The 23,117-nt window shown below is 35.1% G+C and overlaps 1 protein-coding gene and 1 pseudogene across 7 annotated transcripts in view; one reads left to right on the top strand and one right to left on the bottom strand.

Annotated features, from left to right (window-relative positions):
• The window catches only part of Slit2 (slit guidance ligand 2), a 338,504-nt gene that overhangs the window by 117,397 nt on the left and 197,990 nt on the right, over positions 1-23,117 (bottom strand). For all 7 annotated transcript variants that reach the window (XM_033758794.1, XM_010610428.3, XM_033758796.1 and 4 more), the window contains exons 5-6: positions 16,362-16,433; positions 3,778-3,849 (exon numbers count right to left, since the gene is read on the bottom strand). In XM_033758794.1, coding sequence (XP_033614685.1) covers positions 3,778-3,849; positions 16,362-16,433 — 144 coding nt within the window. The remainder of the gene's footprint in view (positions 1-3,777; positions 3,850-16,361; positions 16,434-23,117) is intronic.
• On the top strand, positions 18,940-22,188 carry LOC104852679 (annotated as a pseudogene).

Raw genomic sequence — 23,117 nt, 5'->3', positions numbered from 1 at the left:
TCATATACTAAAACCATGCATCAATTTTGAAACTGTAATTTATTATATTTCCATGCAAAGGAGTTTCCATTGAATGCTAAAGAGGCTTCTATCTATTTTAAATCTTTTCTAAAAGTATTAGTTCATACAATGCAACAGAATAAATGATCTTAACAGCATTTTATTGAGTATTGATGCTGGCCTATCATTATATTGATACTGACAGTGACTGAAAGATACGTGAAAACCACATTATTTAAAAAATTCATAATGATTAAAGTTGTGTTAGTCAGATATGATGGCATGTGTGTGTTGTGGTTGTGGCCAATTCTTATTTTAAAACACTGGAAACTGCTGTACTTATTTATCTGTAAAAATTTCTTCCATGTACAAATTTATTTATACAGTCAATTTCTAGGGTTTTCTTTGTAATGAGAATATATTCTAGTTCAAAAGATATCCTGGTGTGTAAGTATAAGATGCAACCTTTAGAATCATGGAACACTTTTCACACAAAGTTCTGATTTAGCTGTTCATATTCCCTTAGTGTCAAGAAAGTGAGCAAGCAAGCAGAGGGTGTGCTATTTACTGGTTATGAAATCAGTATATTTCGAAGTAGTTAAATTATGCCCATGTTGTGGAAAAAGAAAAAAACATGCAAAACCAGCAACGAGATGGACAAATTTCATTTCAGTCTGGTATCAAAAATTAAAATATCAATATAGAATAAGATTACTGACATTTAGAAATGGGAAGAAAGGAGCTAAAGGTGTAGGGAAGGTGGGAGGGGTAGGGGAAGAGTAAAAAGGGAAAAGAAAAAAATGTGAGAGAATGAAAAGATGAAAATAAAGTGTTTGTAGATGGGGAGGGGAGGAGGGGGTGAAGGGAGGGCAGAGGTAAGGGGAAAAAATGAGAATCAAGACCTGTCATGTAGAGGTACAAGATCCGAACAATGAATGTAACTGTACTGTATCCCTAAAACGTACCAATAAACTCAATTAAAGCTGAAAAAAATATCAATATAGATTTAGTTTCCATTGTTGTTTTGGAAATAATCTTCATATTAAAAAAAAAAGATTCTACATCCCACCAACCAGAATTTCATTGGAAGTCAGTTCACCATGAACACTTATGTGATGAGCTGCTGTCTCCTTGCCTTCATCTACCTTGACTTCTCACTGGGTTCTTTGGACTGTAACTGCTCTCTCTACCCCAGCATGAATACTAAACTACCAGGTGCTCAACAGAGACTCAGAATGATCACCTCATCTTCTCCTGTTTTGTCTCAGGAGAGTCACAGTTCACAAATTAGTCATAGAATTAAAAGAAAAACCTAAATCACTGGTAATCTGACATTTTAAATGATGTGCAAATTACTGTCCCTTCTTATTTTCACATAATAAAAAGACACATCTTAAAGAGTCATACCGCTAATAGTAAGCAAATAACTTTTGTCCTGGAACCATTCTGAGTATAAATATGTAATAGGCAAACTTCTTATGTGCTTTATGAAAGATTTTAGTGTAATCTCAGTCTTTCTGAGTGTTATCCAATCCTTTATTTTTTCATCAATTTTTAAAGATTGTTTAAAGTGTGAAAATCTAAAAAGTATCATATAGGAAATTGATATCGTCATGATTTCATAAAAGGTTAATATAAAATATGTAAATCTTTATAAAAACATTCACACTTGCTTCTAACCAGTGAAAATTTAAATTATTTGCTTCAGCAAACAGGTTCTCGTTATGGTATATATCTCTATGTGGTATATATACTGAAGTCCTCAAACAAGTTCTCACCATTTTAGGTTTCTATGTTAATGCTTTGAAATATCATTCTTTGTTTATCAGCCTTTGGTATGTTTCCTGACAATGGTTCTTGCTAAAATTATCTTTTAGCTATTTTAGGAAGATGACAAAAATGTACAGTTGGTGGTATTTTCATACATTTATTGCTTCCGAAAATAATGATTTTGGTTTATAGGAAATGTGTAAATATAAAGTTATTCTATTTTTGGTTAAATATTTTAGTTCCTAGCACAGTTCTTGGTTCTCTCTCTAATGTCTCTCTATCCATCCATCCATCCATTTTTAAAAATACATAGTATATACTCAATTATATATAAATATATGAATAAACTGACAGATTCCATATCTAGTAAGAATTTAAACTTTTAAGAAGGATAATAAAGTACTTTATTGAATTTGATTTTGCCAGAATATACAGCACATTTTTCATAAAATTATTTTCATATTTCTAGCGAAGAAAACTGTCTTAATAACAGATTTTTTTGGTTTGATTGGCTCTGTTGAATGAAGTAACCTGTCAAAATCTTTTCACACATAAAGTTTAGTGACCTTGACTACTGACCACTACCATGAAATCATATTGCATCATAATTACTTTGATTCTGAAGTAGAATTAATGAGTTTTGTACATTATAAGTGGATGCAGTACACAATGTAAAAATGATCTTATAAATAAAATGTATGAAGGGTACTCTGAATGTTTTTCTTAAAGAAGTTATACTATTATCAACAAAAATAAAGGCACTCTTGCTGTACTTAGAGACCAGAATATATTTTTATATTTACAATTTATATCAATAACGGTACACGATTTCAAAAAATTGTTAATAACAGTACACTGCACAGCTAGAAATTTTATTCACTTACTTGCAAGCAATTTAAATTCACATAGAAAATGCTACTAAAACAAGAAGTTCAAGGAAAGGATTTCTTCTTTTCAGAATTTTAGTCTATTCCTGAAACTTAATGTAAAAAGCAGTGAATTTATTTACTTTCAGGAGAATTTGATGATTATAGATGACTTCCAACAAATGAGCTAAATATCAAAAAAGCCCTTTACATTTAGCTCAGTTTTAGGTTTTTGATCAAATTGTGTCAAGCATAAAATAAAACAGATGAAAATATGTTATTCAGAGAATATATTTTTAAGTATATTTTAAAATCTAGAAATGTAAATCATTGACAGAAAAAAAAATCCAAGAATGTAGAGGTGTGAAAAAATGCTTCACTAAGTTTAGTTTGATTAAATTGTATTTTATTATAATTAATTATTTCAGAAAAGTTATTTTACTAAGGCAAATGTCAATAGGTAAAAATGATACTGTATCAACTGTTGTTATTCTCTTAAGATTTTTCCATAAAATAAAGAAAAAATAAAACAAAACCCACCCAAAAAAACTCTATAGAGATTACTTAGTTTCCTCTAATCAATTTTTTTAAAGCTATGTCTACCCAGTAAGTAAGAGGGTGCCAATTGTAATTCAAGTCTGTGTTTTATTTATAAGTCAGTAGTGATGACTTAAAAATGGATCTAATGAGCAGCTTGTTAGAGTGGAAAGATTTTAAAATAACCCTATGAAGGTTTTATGTATTTAGTCAGGCAAAAAATTACATTTTTAAATGAGAAAATATCTTTTCATTGCACAGTAAGTATAGAATATATCAACACATCAGTTACTAAGAGGCATATATTTTACCTGACTATTTAGCCATTAGGGGAATTCTCATAAATCCTATGTCTCCTAGGAGAGTATTTTATTATAAGGAGACTATTTGAGCTTTCGTGTTTAAATACGCAACTTTGCCTAAACATAAAGACAGGAAACACAGGATTTTACACACATGTATTTGGACTCCATACTCTTATTTAAGATATCGCTTTAGGGGACCATTTTGACACACGTCTTTAGCTAACAGATAAACCTCCATAGTACTATTCTCCAGACACAAAGCTCCTGTTAAATGAGTAAGAGAAACAAGCAGTACTCACAGCACTTCCAGGTCCCGGAGAGCCCTAAACGCCCCATCTTCAATACAGCTGATCTGGTTATAATCCAGTTGCCTGTTAAACAGATAGCAAGAATATATGTAAAGGGAATGAACAGTAGCAAGGGTAGGTGACAGGAAGACTCCTGAAGGGTCTGCGAAGTCCCAGACACACTAACTGAAATGCTTTTGCAGGCATGCTCATCTGCTTAAGAATTTCAAAAACCATTCCGGCCTCTCTCTATGCCGCTACTGAAATCTTTTTGTTCTGAACTGTCTGTGCAAATAGAAGCCCTGGGAAGGCTCCAGTAAATAATAACTGCACCTTATATTAAATGCCATAGGAATGCAATTTCATTACATCAAGAAAAGCTATCCATTAAGAGCTTTCAGCATCATCTTGCTGAAACAATTTCATTAAGGTAAAGGACTGTAAATCACTTAATGTCACATGTACCCCTTGGTGACCTAACAGAATCCATTTATCAGACAAGCCCAGCTGCATGTTAATTTCACTATCCCTGGCGAGAAAGAGCACGGCCACTTTTAAGTTTCTTTCTTTTAAAAGCAGTTTTGCTTCCAGAACTCCAGATCAAGAAAGAGAAATGGTATGCCATGTATCTCCCTGCTAGTCCCAACCAGGAGTACACTTTTGAAAGTTAGACGTTATGTTGTATTAAAGTCATTATTCTCATAATACAAGTTATCATTACTTTCAAACTCTCCACAATGTATATGTACCATTTTTTCAGTTAAAATTTCAAAATTATATTACTCTCCAAAAATTTCTAAGTATTAAGAAATTAATAAAACTGCTATTTTTCTCATAGGTGCTAATTTCAGCCCCAAACTCTAAGAAACATACACTACAAGTTCATTGTTAAAATACTACATGTATCTATGGTAAAAAATAAAACTTATATCGTTCTTTCTAAATAATGCATAGTTCACACACGAGTCTTCTCCAGTAGATTAAGTAGTCTGTGTTAACAATTCAAAGGTGGAGGGGAAAAAAATAGGATGTTCCAAACTTTGTGAATTTTGCCTTTTCCTGCTGTTTATTTTGGAATTAAAACTTCCATATTCATACTAAAGTATTGCTTGATTGAAATGAACAGCTAAGTATCCAAGATTTATCTGTACTATCCTCTATTTTCCAAATAGTTGTTTAAACCTAGCAGCTTGATGCTTAGAGATATTATTATTCAAATACAGAAAAAGTATCTTAATGCTCCACTTGAGATAGAAATGTTTCCCCTAACACTGAGTTGTCAACTCTATGTGCATTGCTGAGGGAAGGCAGATATACAGGTGTAAGGCTGTGATCATAATATGAACAAATCTTGTCTTTATGTCAAGTTCAGAATTCACCAAAGGGGCTGATTCACATTTGAATCTGTTCTTAAAAAACTGTTTAAACATTCCTGTAAAATAGCTGCTTCTCTTACAAGACAACTGGATGAAAGTGCTATGATTTAATCTGGTGGCTTTCAGAGGGGACCCTTCCTCAGCTTCCCTACGTTAGAAATTGTGTGCACAGGAAATTGTCTCATGAAATATACATCTCATTTTTAAGAAGGTCTCCTGGGGACACAATGATACACAAGACTACCTTGATGTCATGCAAATGGTATTCTAGGACATGCAATAGAAAACCAGGTACACCCCAGAGAAGATATAATTTTATTACTTTTATAAACTCAGGCTTTCTCCAAATAATAACTACCACTGATGCTATCATAAGAGCCTAAAGCATTCCTATGTATTAGAAAGTAATGCAAAAGTATACTTTTTTTTCAAGAAAACTTAATGCCTCATGATGTAATGAAGTTGCTGTGGTTCCAAGAAAACACATATATTCTTGAGCACTTCTGATTTTTACAGATTAGATTCACTTACCAATTAAGTTAATAGCCTTTTTATTTTAAAGGGCTAAATATATATCTACACTACTATTCTCTAACCTCTTCAACAATTTATCAAAGCCATTTAAATTAGTAAGATGGCATAGAGTGTTACCCTTGACACACTACAAAAGAGAAATTGTTTTCAGAGAAATTGGCAAAATCTTTTAATGCTATCACATTTGCCTAATGCAGTCTTCAGGTTAATCTGTAAAAGGGTGAGCTGTATGTTTGCCCATATCTTATTATCCTTAGCTGTCAATGTATAAATCAGTGTTGACACAGCTTCTTCTAAATCATGCATACAATACACAAAGGGTCCACTCTAGAGCAGTGGAGCAAATCTTGTCCTGTAGGACCTCGAGGCATATTATCTTCCTTATACAAGAAGGCAAAATGTTGCAGAAACTTTTGATCATTTCACCTCTCTTTAACATCCTGCACAGCTACATGCTTCTTACCAGAAATCTAAGCTTTAGGGTTCTAAAGCATTCAGGACACTCGGCTTGCATGGGAATAAAGTTGCCCTTAAAAGTTTTCTGAATTCTATTAGATCTCCGTTCAGTGAAATCTCCAAAGAACAAAGATATTTCATGAAAGTTACTTATAAGAACAACCAAAATCAAGCAAGTGAATAATTTTTTTCACCAGTTTGTGTATTTTGGGATATTTGAAGGTATGTTTTATGGAACCGTTGTGCCCACATGACTGCAGTTGAGAAAGTCTTTCCCCACAGCCGTCCATTTGTCTGCATATGGCTCACAATAACAGTGTCAGAGCTGTGCAAACATGTAATTTATTTCAGGGTTTCTGGATTCCTTTTCTGCACCTTGTTTCTCTCACTCTGCTCATGTCCTTCTCCACTACCTTTCATGCCCTGGGTGCTTGCACTTTCTGTAAACAGGAAAGGATCTGTTCTCAGCCATGCATTTAGCGACAGGCTGATATTTTTTCAGATGTGATTTCCATTTGGTCCATGAAATTATTCTGAATTAAGGACAAAACAAGAGCAGGTTTCTTTCTTTCTTTTTTTTCAGTTCTCAATAAAATGCTTTAACTATTTAGTCAAGCACAGGGTAAAGTTTTTCATTATCCAAATGATAAGGGCATAATAGGCAAAACTTTAGGATGTTTTTCTGTTTTAGGGTAAGGATGGTAGGGCTTTTCTTATTTTCTGTGAGGAAACAAACATCTAGTATCCTAAGCGGTTTCTTTTAGACCTAAAGCCAATCTATTCTAGCACAGACTTCTGTGTCTTCTCTTTTATTTGCTGCTTCTCTTTTATCCCTTTTACCTCTGTTCAAATGCCCAGTCTCCTCTATATTGGATCCTTCACCCTCTTAATGTAAAAACTTGTTTTGAAGTACTGCATTAGTGTTCTGAAAATGATAAGGTTAAAAATAAAATATTTTCTCTATACATTAATGTTCTATGATTCTCTTTTCAGGGATGGAAGGAAGATCTTTGGATACCCTGGAATAATCTCAGGTGCCGATTTTGTTTTTAATGATTTTGTTTTTTCCTAGGACTGGTAAACTTAGTCTTAGACAACGCAGTTTGCCAACGGAACCCACACATTAAGCAGTTTCTCTGTCTGCCTCACACACACAGAATTTCTAAAGCTGATGTGATTTTCTTAAGTACTGAAACAATTTAACCTAGTTTTAGAGTTTGATTTATTCTTGCTATAGGAGACAATTTATAATGTTTCTAAATCTTAAAAATAGGAACATTAAGTGACAAAAAGGTTAAATCTTTGCTTAATTGGAACCTAAACAGAACAGCTGAAGATACCACATTCTGTTCTGTTAAAGTTTTAAGAGATTTCCTGTGTTCATACTTTAAAATTTTAATATCATACTATGCCTGAATTATATGTATAAAACTTACTTGAAATGTATTCATTTCATTTGTCTGTTTTTCTACCCACAGAAAGTTCATATTTCACTGCAATGTCCAAGTAAAAGATCATATTATTATTTTATTTTTTTAGGAGTTAGAATACATAACATATACTGAACTGTGAAACAATACAGAACAAAAACATCCTTAATAATATCTAAACAGGCAGAATCTGTCAATGTCCTAACTAAATTATTATGGCTATTCTCTAGTTTTGTTATATTTTGGTTTGTTTTAGGTTCATGAAATAGTTTGGTTCATGTTCCTATTACTACTTTAAGATGAAAAACTACCCCAATTCAGTTGATTAAAAACACATCAAAGTGGTTAGAGTCAATACCAGGGAATAATAACATTTCACTACTGAGTCATAGGGGAGAAAAGGAAAACAAAAAGCCATTAAGGACAGTGAAGTGCTTTTATCTCTCCTTTGTGTGTATAAAATTCAATTTAATATAAATGCCCAATGTACAAATATTATGCCAATAGTTTCTTTTATTCTCTTTTGTTTGGGTGTGCATGGGGAAGGGGGACACTGGGGATTTTACTCAGGGTTTCTTTGCCACTGTGCTATATCACTTGCCATATATAGAGACAAGAGTCTCAAAAGGTACCCAGGCTGGCTTGGAACTTGCCATCCTCTTGTGTCAACTTTCAGAGTAGCTGATTACAGTCCTATTCACGACACCCCACTACCAACAGATATTTTTATTATTATTGTTATTTTTTTTTTGTACTGGGGATTGAACTCGGGTCCTTGTTCTTGCAAAGCAGGCACTGAAACCACTGAGCTAAATCCCTGGCCCCATAACAAATATTTTTAAAGAGAAGCCCTAATTTATTTACAATAGTTATATTGATAGATAAAGTCTATATAAATTATATGAGTATATATGAATATTCACAATATTGAAATTATAACACATGAGAGCACAAAAAAACACCACTCAGAAACTGACCCTTATAGTGAATAGTTTCATATAATTTCAGCAAAAATATAATTTATCTCAGCACAGAAGCATACCAGTACTAACCTGGGCACTGGTGAAGAAAACAAGCAGCATAAAGACTATTCTGAGGGATAGTCTAAAATAATTTACATTTTGGGGGAATCTAATCCCTTTACAGTCTTTCATGCAACATCCGATTTCCCTTACAAATAAGTGATATCAATTTTTATTGTAACGATCTAAAGTTGTATATTTGGGAAAGAGCAAAAGATAGTTTTAATAGCTATTACCAGACATACCTTTTAAAAGAAAATGGAAGAAAAATTAGGTTGGCAGTCAAGTTCTCCTAATTCTAAGCAAAGTCATCACAATGGCTAGAAGCTAAGTGACCACAATAACAGCTAACATTTATTGAACAGAAAGCACATAGCGGGATCCAAATTCTCACCATCTCATTATTCTTCACAGGAAGTGGATAGGAAAATGTCAGCTTCCTTCTTGTTTTGAAGGTGAGAAAATTAGGTCCACAAAAGGTCAATAACTTATGCATGATAGGCAGCAAGAATTTTAATAATAATTTGTTTGCGGGCAGGGGATTTAGCTTAGCAGTTTGGTGGCCTGCCTTGCAAGCGCAAGGACCCGAGTGCAATCCCTGGTACCCCCCCAAAAAAATTGTTTGGAATTTAGGTGGATGTACTTCCAAATCCTTATTCAAAAGCCAAGTGGTTGGAAAAACAGATTCAGGAGTTTTGTTTTGTTTTTGTTTTTGTTTTAATTCTTCAAATGGAGATTTTTAGCTAAATTGATGACCATGGTTCAAGAAGAGGACAGTAGATGAAAAGTACTACAGAGTCTCAAAGAAAGAGAATTTACTCTAGGCTAAAGTAGTAAAAAATGAGGGATGAAAAAAATCAATCTTTAAACATAGGTAGAATCCGGTTACACAGAAAACAATGGGTATTCCTTACATCAGGGAGCAATTCAAGGAGCGGCTGTGAGCAGAAGCCCTAACAGGTTCCCAGTGCACATTTCCAAGAGAGAGGCCCTTCTGACCTGAGGGAAGCATGTGGGTCAGGATTCTGTGGAAGCACAAGCTGGTAGGTAAGAGTTGGACCAGTCAGCATATCTACAGTGGCTGGAGGTTGTAGTACTCACTAAAAGTTACTCGCCTCTTACGGAAGAGTTTATCCTATATACCCTGCAGAAATAGCACAACATATCCCCAGGGTTTCTCATGGTACAGGTAGTAAGGGCTCTAAATACTCTGAGTAAGCTGAATTATTTTGAACCATGTAGTGATGCGATAAAAATGATGCTTTATGGAAATAAATTCGGCATCTTTGTTAAAATTAATGAGAATATAAACTGAAGGCCAAATTCAATTAGCAGGCTATTGCTGCAGCCCCAAGGTATATTCAGTGATGGAGAAGCAAGTAATTTCCATGTGTGTTGTGGCCCTCAAGACAGCATGGCAGCCCCAGAAAGATCTTGACAGTTCCTGCTTTATAAATACATTCACTGAATTTCCAGTCACTACATCAGTTTTTCCCATGTTTTATTTTATCTGGATTTGAAAGTATTCATGAGGATATGTTGCATCAGTTACATTTATTAAGAGGCAATGCATTATTGAAGAAAAACTGCTTAAAGTCATTTTAAAAATTAAAGGTTTAAGAGGTTTTTTGGTAGCAGATTTCATCATGGTTGTTGGGGATTGCCATATCTGAGAGAGTAATCTTGCAGATTTGTTTTATTCTAATGTGATACAATTAAATAGTAATAGAGAACATATGAAAAGGAGTCTTCTACTTCTATTAAAAAATAAAATAAAATTTCATAATAAAGTATTTAAAAAACAACAATAGTTAGTACAGTGTACCATAATCTAATCTAAGTGAAATAAAACAGACACACACACTTAAATATCAAATGATTTCTCTTATATGATAAACTAATATATAGATATAGATGACAAAGATATAGATATAAATACCAATATGTAGTGAGAATATGAGCAGAAAATAGGAAATAGAGACATAGGAAGTAGAGACAAAATTTTTAAAATTCTCCAAATTATCTATTCAAATGTGTCAAAAATATTTCAGTATACTCGCTAATTTGTTCCATTAATCTACTAATTTCTCTTAGGTCAGAGGGTGTTTTTAAAAAGAGTGCAAAGCAGGCAGATTACAGAACCATGGACAGTTCCCACTGTAATCAAGAGCTGCATCTGTGGAGTTGATTTTCCCTCTATATTTAGGTACTAAAGACAACTCCTGGTTTTCATCAAAATCCATAGAAACCTGTCTTGGGCATTGAAAGGATGGGGTGGCTCTTAAGAAATGACATGTGTCTACATTTTCTATCTGTGTGAATGAAGAGCCCCCTCAGCATCTTTGCTCAGAGGATACTATGCCCTATTGAAGACGTACAGATTTTAATCTAAGGCTAAGGACAGTAGGCCCCACAAAGGAGGGAAGCAAACTACATGTCAGGATCTTTTTAGCCTCAGGCTTACTGAAAACAGTCCACGAAGAAGCTGGGTCAAAAACAGTTGCAATTTCCATGTGAAATCAATGGATTTTATATTTATGAAAAAAAAGTACTAAGCATGAAAACTAATTGAATAAAGTAGACATTTTGTAATTATGATTTCACTTATATGTCCAAGGTAAATGAAGTCTTACATTTGTGTGGCATATTTTATATACATTCTAATCACTACATAGTGAGCCTCTGTTATACAAGCAAACCCTGCTCCTTTATCATAAATTATGTAAATAATGAAGAGAAATAAGAAAGGTATTTAGAACAAAGAAAATAAACTAAAAATACTTATATAGCCTTTTATATACTGTACTGTTATGACAGTGTTGTGTACTCATCTGTAAAGAAATAGATTAATAAAAGAGAAGGAAAAGAAGAAGACATAGATTCAGCAGAATCTGAAATGTCTAAGTAGTTTATAAAGTTGTATAACAACATGTAAACTAACTCTGTCCTGTTTGTACAATCTTCCAAATCTTCTAAATGCTAATAAAATATGTATCATAAATTGAAGAAAATTTATTCCTAAAACATTATGGCCATACATCTTTGTTTTTCAAATGATATCATGACTTACACAGAGAGAATCATTATGAATTATTTTGTGATTTAAACCTTTGTCTATACTCTACCTGCATGTGGAAAATGAACAAGTTTAAACATTTTCCTCAAACTATTATTTACCAAGTATTATTCTCTCTGGGAAAGGAGGGTAAGACTTCTAACAGATATAGGGCTGAGGGAAATGGAATAAGATAAGTAAGTGGGGTATATTTATTAAGGAGCACAAAATAATGTAGTTTTCTTGGACTGTAGTATATGCTTACATCTAGGACAAAATGAAACAAAGAAAAGTGCAGGCTTTGCATAATACATAAAGGAATTCTTGTTGAGATTTGATCATTTTAAGTATTAATGTGAACTCACTGAAGAAACTAAAAGTAGAGTTTTGATGTCAATACAATTAGTAATCTATTTAAGTTTAAATTATGCACATTTGTATTGCTATTGTTTTTGCTTAAATCATGGGTTAAGTATAGCTGGAAATGTTTTCTTACATATGAGATTTCTGAAATATTTTAGTGTTCATAAAGTATGTATTTGAAGCTTAACCTCGCAAGTATCAGCTCTAAAGCAAGGTTTAATATGAATATTTTCCAAAAAAATTAAATTAAATGTAAATAGCTAATAAATACTGAAAACAAAATAACATACAGTATATTATGTCTCCTTTCAAGATTTCGTCAGAAGCAAAGGCTTTACTGCATCACAGCCACATCTTTTAAATATATATACAAAGTTTCTAAAGGGAAGTTCTACAAACATCGGCTATCATTTTGGTGAGGCATCAGTAAGTAATGATATGGTGTCAATACTTTAGTTCATATTTCCTTTATGACTAAAAACACAGATATCAATTCAATGCAGAGGCATTGCCAATGACTATCATAAAACTATCATTTAGTGATATGTGAATGATCTTGTTAACGTCACATTTCATTCTGTAAAATGTTAAGAAAAAATGAAAGGGTTTTCATTGTGGGTGGAGAAAATAAAGTAACAAAATAAAATTTCAAAGGTGTTAATATAGTTAAGAAATTAATAGAGATAAGCAAAATAGTTGTATGAAATCCACCCTGGAGATGCTTAAGGACAAGATAAATGCTCATCTGTCTACAACAGTTTCAGTGTGGTTTGCCTGAAGGAAAGGGAATAAAATCTGCTAATTTGCAACATTTCCACAGCATCAATTTCATATTGTCAGAATGCTGCCTTGAGCACATTTAGCCAATCTACAAGACTAAAGCAAGTGCTTCCAATGGAAATCTTGCAGTAACCAGAATTTGCTCTGAACAAGGACCGATGGTGGAAATCCAGTGGACCTGTTAGAATGCCTCAGCCTGGGCTTCTGGACAGTGCTCCACCAAATGTGGTCCCTGCAGCCAAAGCACATATTTCTTCCATCCAGTCTTGCCACAGCAAAAGCATGTATTCCTTTATTTTTGTTTTGTTAGTGCATGTTTGCAGTGTATAACGATTGCATTCCCCATGGGAACTTGATGCATGTGTATAACATGTCTTAATCTTATATTTCATCCCCTTCTCCCCTCCTCCCTCCACCTCTTCGTCCCTTTCCCTTTTGAGAAAGGTCTATCTCCCTATTTCTTCTTAATATCTTGTGTCTTTGTCCAATCCCAGTGCAGAGACAGCCCAAACTACAATGCATATACGGGCACAATAATTAGGACAAAACCCTGCTCTTTCTTCTCACCATGAAAATAAATAACAGTAACATTAATGGCATTCTGTTGCATCACTAATTGGTAATTTATGGTCACCAGTTTATTTAATAACAATGTAAATTAGACTTTAACTCAAAGTCTCAATATATTTTATCAGATAGCTTCAAGTTTGAATAAATCTAAACTTCATAACATGCTCCATATAATGTGAACTTTTTAAAAACAAAGTATTTTGAACTAATTTCTAAATTGTAAAGCTATATAGCTCTGACCCTACTAATTAGCTATATCTATTAATACATTTTGATATTTCAATGTTGTTATCAGTGTCTTTTATAATGGAAAATAATTAGAAAAGGGGAAAATTCCTTTTTTCACTTTCATAGCTCAGCATCCACACAAGCCCTTAAGCTTCTTTTACTTCCGTGGTAACATAAAGCTCCAAAGTTGAAATTATGTGGATTCCATTGCACTCAGCTTTCTCATATTTAAATCCCTCTGCTTCTCACCCCTATTGTTATTTTGGATTTATACTGCTGTGCTTTTTAAAGAATGGCCCCACACACACACTCCCACACACACACTCCGCTGCACTTTGTTTTCAATATTCAAGTCAATCAATACTCTGAAATCAGGCCTGGGCCAATCTCCTTTAAAAATTCTAACTTTCTCAACTCACCATTAACTATACCTACACACCAATATGCAATAAAATCCAATCTCCTTAGATTTCTTTGCATTTTCTTTTATGAATCTTTCCCTGAGCATTTTCTGATAACTTCAAACAGTATGTTTATCTTTTTCTTTCTTCAACGTCTATAGTATTTAAAGTCTTTTTTTATAAATCTAGGTCTTGTGTATGTTCATACTTAATAGTAGCTTTTCCTTTTTCTATTTTGCAGCTCAGTTCTAACTGATTTATAACAGAACAATCATATCAATTCCTTATGTTACTATTTATTTTATGCTGTACACTCCTGTCTCCTTACTACACATTTTTTAGAGGTAACATGTAGTGTTTGACTGTGAATATTCACAGGATGCAATGCTACAGTATAGTTTCATATCCGTTTACTGTTTTATTTTTACATCTTATTTCCTAAATAACAACAACCCAAATATATATTCATTTTATAAAATCAAGAATATGGCTAAGTGAGTTCACTGATTTATTCATGTCCACAAATCCAAAAACAGCACAACTCTCTAAACTTTAATCTTAAACTTATCACACACATCACAACAGCTTTTAAATTTAGGGAAAGCTAAGACATGCAAGGATAAAATGGTTTAAAATGTTCATTCCTCATAGCAAATGGCTAACATTTCTTTTTTGCTTTAATCTCTAAACTTATTTTGAAGGTTAATACAGAAACATATGGAAGAAATTCACCATAAATGGTCCTACTCCCAAATGCATTCTTAAATATGGGAGATGTTTCTCTTGTTGGCTTGGATTCTTCAAATATCTCAATTAAGAAGATTATAAGCCACCTGTTTTAAGAATTTAGAGGTAAGCTGCATGCAGTGGCCCATATCATTAATCCTAGCCACTGGGGATGTTGAGGCAGGAGGATTACAAGTCTGAGGTAAGCTTGGGCAACTTAGTGAGCAACTGTCTCAAAATAAAAAAATAAAAAGGATTAAAGATATAGCTGAGTGGCTTGATCCCCAGGAACTCCCAGAAAGACACAAACACACACAAAGAGAATAGAGAGTGTATATGATTATAAGATTGCAGATAACATCCCCAAAGTGTGGTCAGCTACAGTTACTACTATACATTTACAGTGACATAAAGGCAAGGGAGTAGCACCTCACACAGGGACCCCTCTGCTATCTGAAGTAGGCATAATACAGAGACAACTTTGGTCACCTTACATCACTGCCTCAACTGAGTTATCCAAGCCTAGCTAGCAAAGATAAAAAGCAAATGAAATCCTCTTAACTTGAGTGTCCATAGAAACAGTCACGATTTTGATGGTTCTATACATTTATACCAACAAATTTGTACTTTTATGTCTTTTCCTGTGTATTTAGATAGTTCAATGTAATAAAAAATCCATTTATATTTAGAAGAAGATGCAGAGGCCAGATTGCTGTCTTCTTTGACAAGGGAAAATGCCTGTCTCACTTATGCTGCTGGAAAAGGAGCACTGGATCCCACCACAGACAATTCTGAATGTCAGATAATTCTTGAAAAAGTGCTTGCTGTGTTTACTACTAGATAAGAGATACTGGATTGCTGATAGTTAATCTTAACTCACTGAGGCAGTCTTTGCTCCCTACATTCTAAAACCCATCATTTTTCAAGGCTAATACAGTGTTTTAAAATCTATAAAAGACACTCTGACAAAAATAAGATAGTCATTGAGATCTTAAATCTGAAATTTACCTTAAGAACTTTAGAAACATTTCTCAAGGACAACCCAGATTAAAGATTCAGCAAGGAAAAATATAGAAATATATTTTCTTTTTTAATTTTAAAGGATTATATATGTATAATATATCATGAAAATATGAAGAAAACACGTTTGAGAAAATATTCACACAAAGGCATAATTTTCTCATTCTCACAATTATGGCATTTAATGAAAATGGTGATTTAAAACCTCAAAAAACTTTATGTCTGGGATACAAATACCTCCAATAAGGAAATATTATCTACTCTTCTAAGAGAAAAATAGTTCATATACTGCACTTCAAGTAAACACTGATAGAGACTTAAGAAGGAGTGAATGAAATAGGCCAACAGAAAAAAGAAAAAAAAAACAAAAACGAGATTGTAAATTCCTCCATCAAAATCATTTCAGTAGATTTCAAAAGATTAGTAACAAAGTCTGAAGAATGAATTTGATGATGACTTATTTCTAGATCTCTTCTAAATGAGAATCCCTTCAAATAACAATTTAAAATGTACTATTACAAGGTCTCATAACAAGGATAAAGATTAGCAAGTTCCATCACTTTTTGATGACAATTTCTTCAATACAAAAATAACACAGAAAACTTAGTAATATGTACATATATGCATATACTTACAAATTTTTAATGTCAACTGCCCCACGGAAAGCCTTCCTTGGAATAGCCTGAATTTGATTTTCACTGAGATCACTAAAAACAGTCAAAAAGAAAAAAGATAAAGTTATAAAATATTATTTTAGATTTTAACTACAATGTTTGAGAAGTGTAAGAAACCAGAAAAAGAAAAGAAACCTGAAAAGATCATCATTCAATGTATAACACTGGATGCCATTTCCCACGCAGATACATTATATCGCTAATACAAAGACTGAACACAATCATTACTTGAAGTATGTTTCTAGATATTTAATGTTTGAAGAACTTATGAAATATGATTCTTCAGAGGTACCCCAATCCTGTGAAGTAAAATATGATTATTGTTTATTTCAAACAAATAGTAAATTTTTCGTAAGTCACTTTCAGGAGGTTTGGAAGGTTTAGTACTTGAGATTTCTCTAACACCACTGACATAACTTCTGAAGTATATAAGAACACAGCTTAATTCAGCTTCTTGGAGAAGGGTGGGTACAAACTGATAAAACCTGGGCAATGTGATTAAGTTTTCATAGCACTTAAAGTAATCTTGATAATGGACCGTGGCAGCACCAGTCCAACAATAAAATGAAGTTTCTGCCTGAAATAATAATAGTAGGTTAATTTAAAGCCCTCTTTAAAGAATTCTATTATAACCATAAACACAGAGTGTCTATATTTGCATTTTAATTTAATTGAGAAATACATTTTAATCAGAGAGAAAAGCACTCTCTGAGTTGGAATAGAAAGTTTGCAAAAAAAAAAATCACTGATCTCGTGAAAAGGATCATTTTTTTTCAAAGAGTTCAGAGGCAATTCTATGAGCTGATGTAGTATTATTAGCCTTAATGAGCAAGGTACAATTACATTTGCACAAAATGCCTCTAAAAATAGAAAATTTTCTTCTAGTTTTAAATAACCTGGTGAGACAGCAAAAACTGAAATATCAAGTCACGAAACTAACAATGCTGGTTTTAAAATTATCTTTAAACTCTACAACAAATGACTATTGCAAAGAAAGATGAAGTTACTGACCACGGACACATTGCAGATGGAAATACAGCCATTTTCGAGAATGTGGATGCACACAGGAGATGGCCATCCACGAGCCCCTTAGCTGCTCATGGCCAGACTTCTTAAGAGTGTGCTCTTGTGGCCACACAAGAGAAAGAGAGATATTGGCAGTGCAGAGATTTAATGCATGGTCTTGACCTCATTAGTATCGAGTCTTAAACAACTGAGATTTGCATTTGTATCTCAATATCCGCAAGTTCAAACAAAAATATGTTTGCTAAGCAAGTTGTAAAGAAATGCATGTTAGCCTGCTTAAAGAGAAAAGGTTATCAGCCCCCAAAAGAACCCACCTATTTTATTTCAAGGAGTAAATTTACAATATGTGCTTATGTTGGAGTTAAGGCAGACACCCATTTCCTAAGCGACGTAGCTCATTACTGCTTTCAATAGTTTCAGTGCATCCCTAAGAGTAATAAAGCCTGTTTCCTTAAAAATTGCTTATTTCTCCAGCTTGCCATTGATTTAGAATGACTTCCTTCCTTTTTAAAAATTACACTGAGTGAAGAATATTTAACAATATATATTTAAAAGTCTTGATGGTCTTCAGTGCAAGAGCAGAGAGAAAGGGAAGAAGTTAGAGAAGGAAAAAAATCAGAAAGTAATAAGAAATGAAGAGGAAGAAAAGATTAAATTCAAGCAAATACGATCTACAATACCCTTGAAAACAGTTGCATTTATAATACTCAGGACCTGCCAATTGCATTCTTCCAACTTCTCCTTGGACAAAAATGCTTCAGAGACCCTGAAGGTGCATAAAAGGGGCAAAGATGTTTGTTTGCTTCTGCTCTGGGCTACTCCCAGCCTCTGCTGCCTTCAGATCTCTACAGCTGGAAGCACCTCATTCCCTAACTGTAGTCTCAGCTCTGCTGCGTTTCCAGGCACAGTTTTGTCCTGGAGTCAGTCTCAACTGTGGTCTAGTGAGGAGGGAGGAAGGTCGGGGAAACGACTTCTGGTGGTTCAGAGACATCCTTGAGGAACACTGAGACAGACAGAACACCATTCCTCCTGAATGTAATTCGAATCCTCCTGGTTACCTTTGGCAGAATCACAGGGCACAGAACAACTTCCTTCAGTGTCTACCAAGATTTTACTTTTACAAGTGTGTGAAAGCATGTTGGCTTCACAGGTCTTTATTCCCTTCAGGTTAAGGGTTTATGTGTTGCTGCTCCTGGGAAAAGACAGCTTCCAAGACCATGATACTGGGGTCTCAGCTGGAGTGTGGACACCACTGTAACAAGCAATTTTAATTATAAATCGCAAGCCTCTGCGGTCAAGTGGGCCATTTCACTGAGGGAGAAGAAACCTAATGTATTTTCCGTATCTATATGAGAGTTGATTTTTTCAGACTATACCATTGCATCTAACCTTTATGTCCTTTAATCCTCACAAACATTTTGCAAAATAGGCATTGTTATGCTGGTTTTACAGAAAAGGAACCTAAACATTAGAAATGTCAGTAGGAGTGGCCCAGGCAAGAGGGGTCAAAGTCAAGAGTAGTGGTCATGGTTGTGGAGGTTGTAAGAAGGATGGCAAGGACAAGAAAAAGAAATATGAGCCTCTTGTACCAACTGGAGTGGGTAAAAGGAAGAAGGAAACAAAGGGAGCAGATGCTGCCAGCAAACTGCCACTGGTGACATCTCACACTCAGTGCCACTTACAACTACTCAAGTTAGAGAGAATCAAAGACTATCTTCTCATGGAGAAAGAATTTATTAGAAATCAGGAACAAGTGAAACCATTAGAAGAACAAAAAGAAGAGGAAAGGTCAAAGGCGGATGATCTGAGGGGAACCCCAGTGTCGGTAGGAACCATGGAAGAGATCACTGATGACAACCAGGCCATTGTGTCTACGTCGGTGGGCTCAGAACACTATGTCAGCATCTTTTCATTTGTAGACAAGGATCTGTTGGAACTAGGCTGCTCAGTCCTGCTCAGCTGGACTGCTTTCGGGCACTGATGGATGACACAGATCCTCTGGTCACAGTGATGAAGGTGGAAAAGGCTCCCCAGGAAGCCTATGCTGACATTGGTGGACTGAACAACCAAATCCAGGAAATTAAGGAATCTGTGGAGCTTCCATCACCCATCCTGAATACTATGGAGAGAGGGGTATGAAGCCCCCTAAGGGAGTCATTCTGTATGGTCCACCTGGCACAGGTAAAATCTTGTTAGACAAAGCAGTAGCAAACCAAACCTCGACACTTTCGTGAGAGTGGTTGGCTCTGAACCCATTCAGAAGTACCGGGGCGATGGGCCCAAACGTACAATTATTTTGAGTTGCTGAAGAACGTGCACCACCCATCGTGTTTACTGATGAAATTGATGCCCCTGGGACTAAAAGATATGATTCAAACTCTGGAGGTGAGAGAGAAATTCAGCAAACAATGTTGGAACTGTGAAACCAGTTGGACGGATTTGATTCACGGGAGACATGAAAGTTAATCATGGCCACAAACTGAAAAGAAACTTAGGATCCAGCACTGATCAGAGCAGGGCAAATCAACAGGAGCTGGAGTTCCCCCTGCCTGATGAAAAGACTAAGAAGTGCATCTTTCAGATTCACACAAACTGAATGACGCTGGCCAATGCTGTGACCCTGGATGGCCTGATCAGGGCAAACGATGACTTCTCTGGTGTTGACGTCAGGGCTATCTGTACAGAAGCTGGGCTGATGGCTTTAAGACAATGCAGAATGCAAGTAACAAATGAAGACTTCAAGAAATCTAAAGAAAATGTTCTTAAAAGAAACAGTAAGTCACACATGTGTAAATACTGAGTAGTTTCTCTGGTGTGAAAAACTACAATAGTACACGAGATCCTAATGAGATAATTGACAATGTGAAATAGGAAGAAAAGGGCTAAAGGTGTAGGGAAAGTGGGAAGGGTAGGGGAAAGGTAATAAGGGAAAGAAAAAAATAGGAGAAAATGAAAAAATGGAAATAAAGTGTTTGTAAATGGGGAGGAGAGGAGGGGGTGAAGAGAGGGCAGGGACAAAGGGAAAAAATGAGAACCAAGACCTGTCATGTAAAGGTACAAGATCCCAATGATGAGCGTAACTGTACTGTATACCTAAAATGTACCAATAAATTTAATAAGGGGAAAAAAAAGAAACAGGAAGGTACCACCCCCGAGGGCTATATCTCTAGTGAACCATAGTTGCCTTCAGGCAAGTGGTTGGGACTTTTCTCAACCCCTGAGAAGGGTGAGGTTTGGAGAGGTGCCCTGAGGGAGACCACGTTCCAGTTTATTTTTATTAGCAAAACATGTCTTGTCCATTGGATGGTCTTTATCTGGTCACTGTGCTGTTTGCGCTCTGTTTCCCAAGAAAGAAAGAAGAAAGAAAGAAAGAACCATAGTTGCCTTCAGGCAAGTGGTTGGGACTTTTCTCAACCCCTGAGAAGGGTGAGGTTTGGAGAGGTGCCCTGAGGGACACCACGTTCCAGTTTATTTTTATTAGCAAAACATGTCTTGTCCATTGGATGGTCTTTATCTGGTCACTGTGCTGTTTGCACTCTGTTTCCCAAGAAAGAAAGAAGAAAGAAAGAAAGAGAGAGAGAGAGAGAGAGAGAGAGAGAGAGAGAGAGAGAGAGAAAGATAGATCAGCATTAGTGCTACAGAAACAGGCAAATTATTAAATGCATGGAAAATGCACACAGATATTGATCAAGATTTAGGAATTTCTAAAAAGTATAACCAGTATTAGTTAATAAATATTTTCTTCTTGTTATCAGAAATTAAGGAATGTTTTACTTAACTTATCCAAGTCTGACTTATGTATGTCTCTTGCAGAAATGATTCAAATATTCAAATATTTGAATACTGATTCCCATTTCCTACATAATAATCAAGTAGACAATAAAATTCCAATCTCTATACATTTATTTGATATTTAATACACGCAAGGCTTCAACCTGTATTTCAAAGGTTACAGTGGTAAGGTAGTCTTTAGGAATTTCAAAATCCAGTAAAGAAGATGAAGCAAGTAGCCAAACAGAAGGGTAAATAAGAAAAATTCAAACAAATTCTTGAGAGTGAGTAAAGAAGTTACTCAGAATTTAAAGAGAGGCAAAGCAAATGTGTTGAGAGACCCGAGCAGTGTGAGGGTGCAGTATTTCTAGTGACAGACGATGCAGGTGGAAAACCAGAACTTTTCATGGTAGTAGTTTTTGGTCTTGTTTGCTGAGGGTACAATACCTGTGTTAGAGTGACAAGAGCAGAGGTTAGAAGGACAAATGAACAGTGTGAGAGGTAACCTGTCTTTTGCTGAGGACCTTCTCATTTCAGCAGACAGTGGTGAGGAGGGAAGACTGGGGGTGCAAGCAAGGCAGAGGTGCACAGATACCCTAAACTTTCTACTCTGCTGGGGATTAGAATGAATATATATGGTCAATGGTCCAAATTTGATCACAGTGTATTTGAAATATCAGGTACAGGAGTCCTATAATAGATGAAAAGAAGATCATGGGCACCTTATAAGCAGAGAAGACAGAAAAGGCTGTGAGTGATATCAAGGACACATGCACAGCAAAGGCAGAAATGCACTGCTGGTGGAGTGGATGACGTAGGATGAAGGGGAGACATGGGTCACTTTGAAGTTAGCTGAGAGGGACTGTCAATAACATTGGGAAATCAAAGAGCAATTCTGAATATTAATTATGGTTTTGGCTTTTGGAATTCTTCTCTGTAATTGTAGAACATGATCTGTATCGTGCAGTTGGAGGTCAAGGAAATGGCATAGAGTAAAAAATTTATGAGTGGTATCTGACAAGGATGACCAAGAAAATCAGAGAAAGAATACTCATCAGAAGATACTTGACCCAGGCCACTCTCAAAATAAAATACCTTATTGGAAACTCATAGGAACATGATGGTGCTCAGTTAATCTCAGCCTCCAGTGCTGAGGGAAGAGATCGTAGGTGGTAACTGGTGGAAACTGAGGGAGAGAGGCACCCTGGCAGAGAAACTAACGAGCATACATTTAGACCATGCATCTGGGAATAAATTCTAACACTGCCATTTATTAACCATGGGACCTGGAAAAAAAGCTTTCTCTGTATTTCAGTTTCTTCATCTGTAAAACAGAAAATAATAACACCTACCTCATGAAAATGTTAAATGCATTCAACAAGTTCATAGCTTTAATGTTCATGAAACACCTGCATATGTAAGTATCACAGAGGCCACCCTGACATACATGGCACGTCTGCCCTACCTGCCCCCATGTGGGTCTGCTCTGTTCCTGGAAGATCTCATTGGAGGCCATGGGGGACATGGGGTGTGGGTGGGGTAGTGACAGAGGAGTTTGTAATTATTTTACTAAGCAATTGAGTGTAAAAATGTATTTCAAGGGGGAAGAAATGTGTTGATTATTCTTTATTTTTAGGAAACCAAATTCAGAACAGGTAGAGACAATGGAAACAGAAGTAACTTTGGGCTTTGTCTCAGAGCTGGCAGATCTTCAATGCCTACGGCGCTATTTTTTGTAGAACACTAAATAATAAACTTGATAATTTGGCCTACTTCCAAATGTAAGGTTTTCAGTGCAAATTAAAGTGAGTGACATTTTAGGCAGAGATTGAATGCACTTGAGTTTTCTGAGAAAAAATAACAAAATGGAAAGAGTGGAAAAGGCTTTCTGATGAGACTCAGTGCATTGTGGAATTGAGA

Source organism: Fukomys damarensis, unplaced genomic scaffold (assembly GCF_012274545.1).
Source record: "Fukomys damarensis isolate Sample0158 unplaced genomic scaffold, DMR_v1.0_HiC HiC_scaffold_35, whole genome shotgun sequence".
NCBI classification, from domain to species: Eukaryota; Metazoa; Chordata; class Mammalia; order Rodentia; family Bathyergidae; genus Fukomys; species Fukomys damarensis.
The sequence above is the reverse complement of the archived record's forward strand: the minus strand, read 5'-3'. Positions and strand labels throughout refer to the sequence as shown.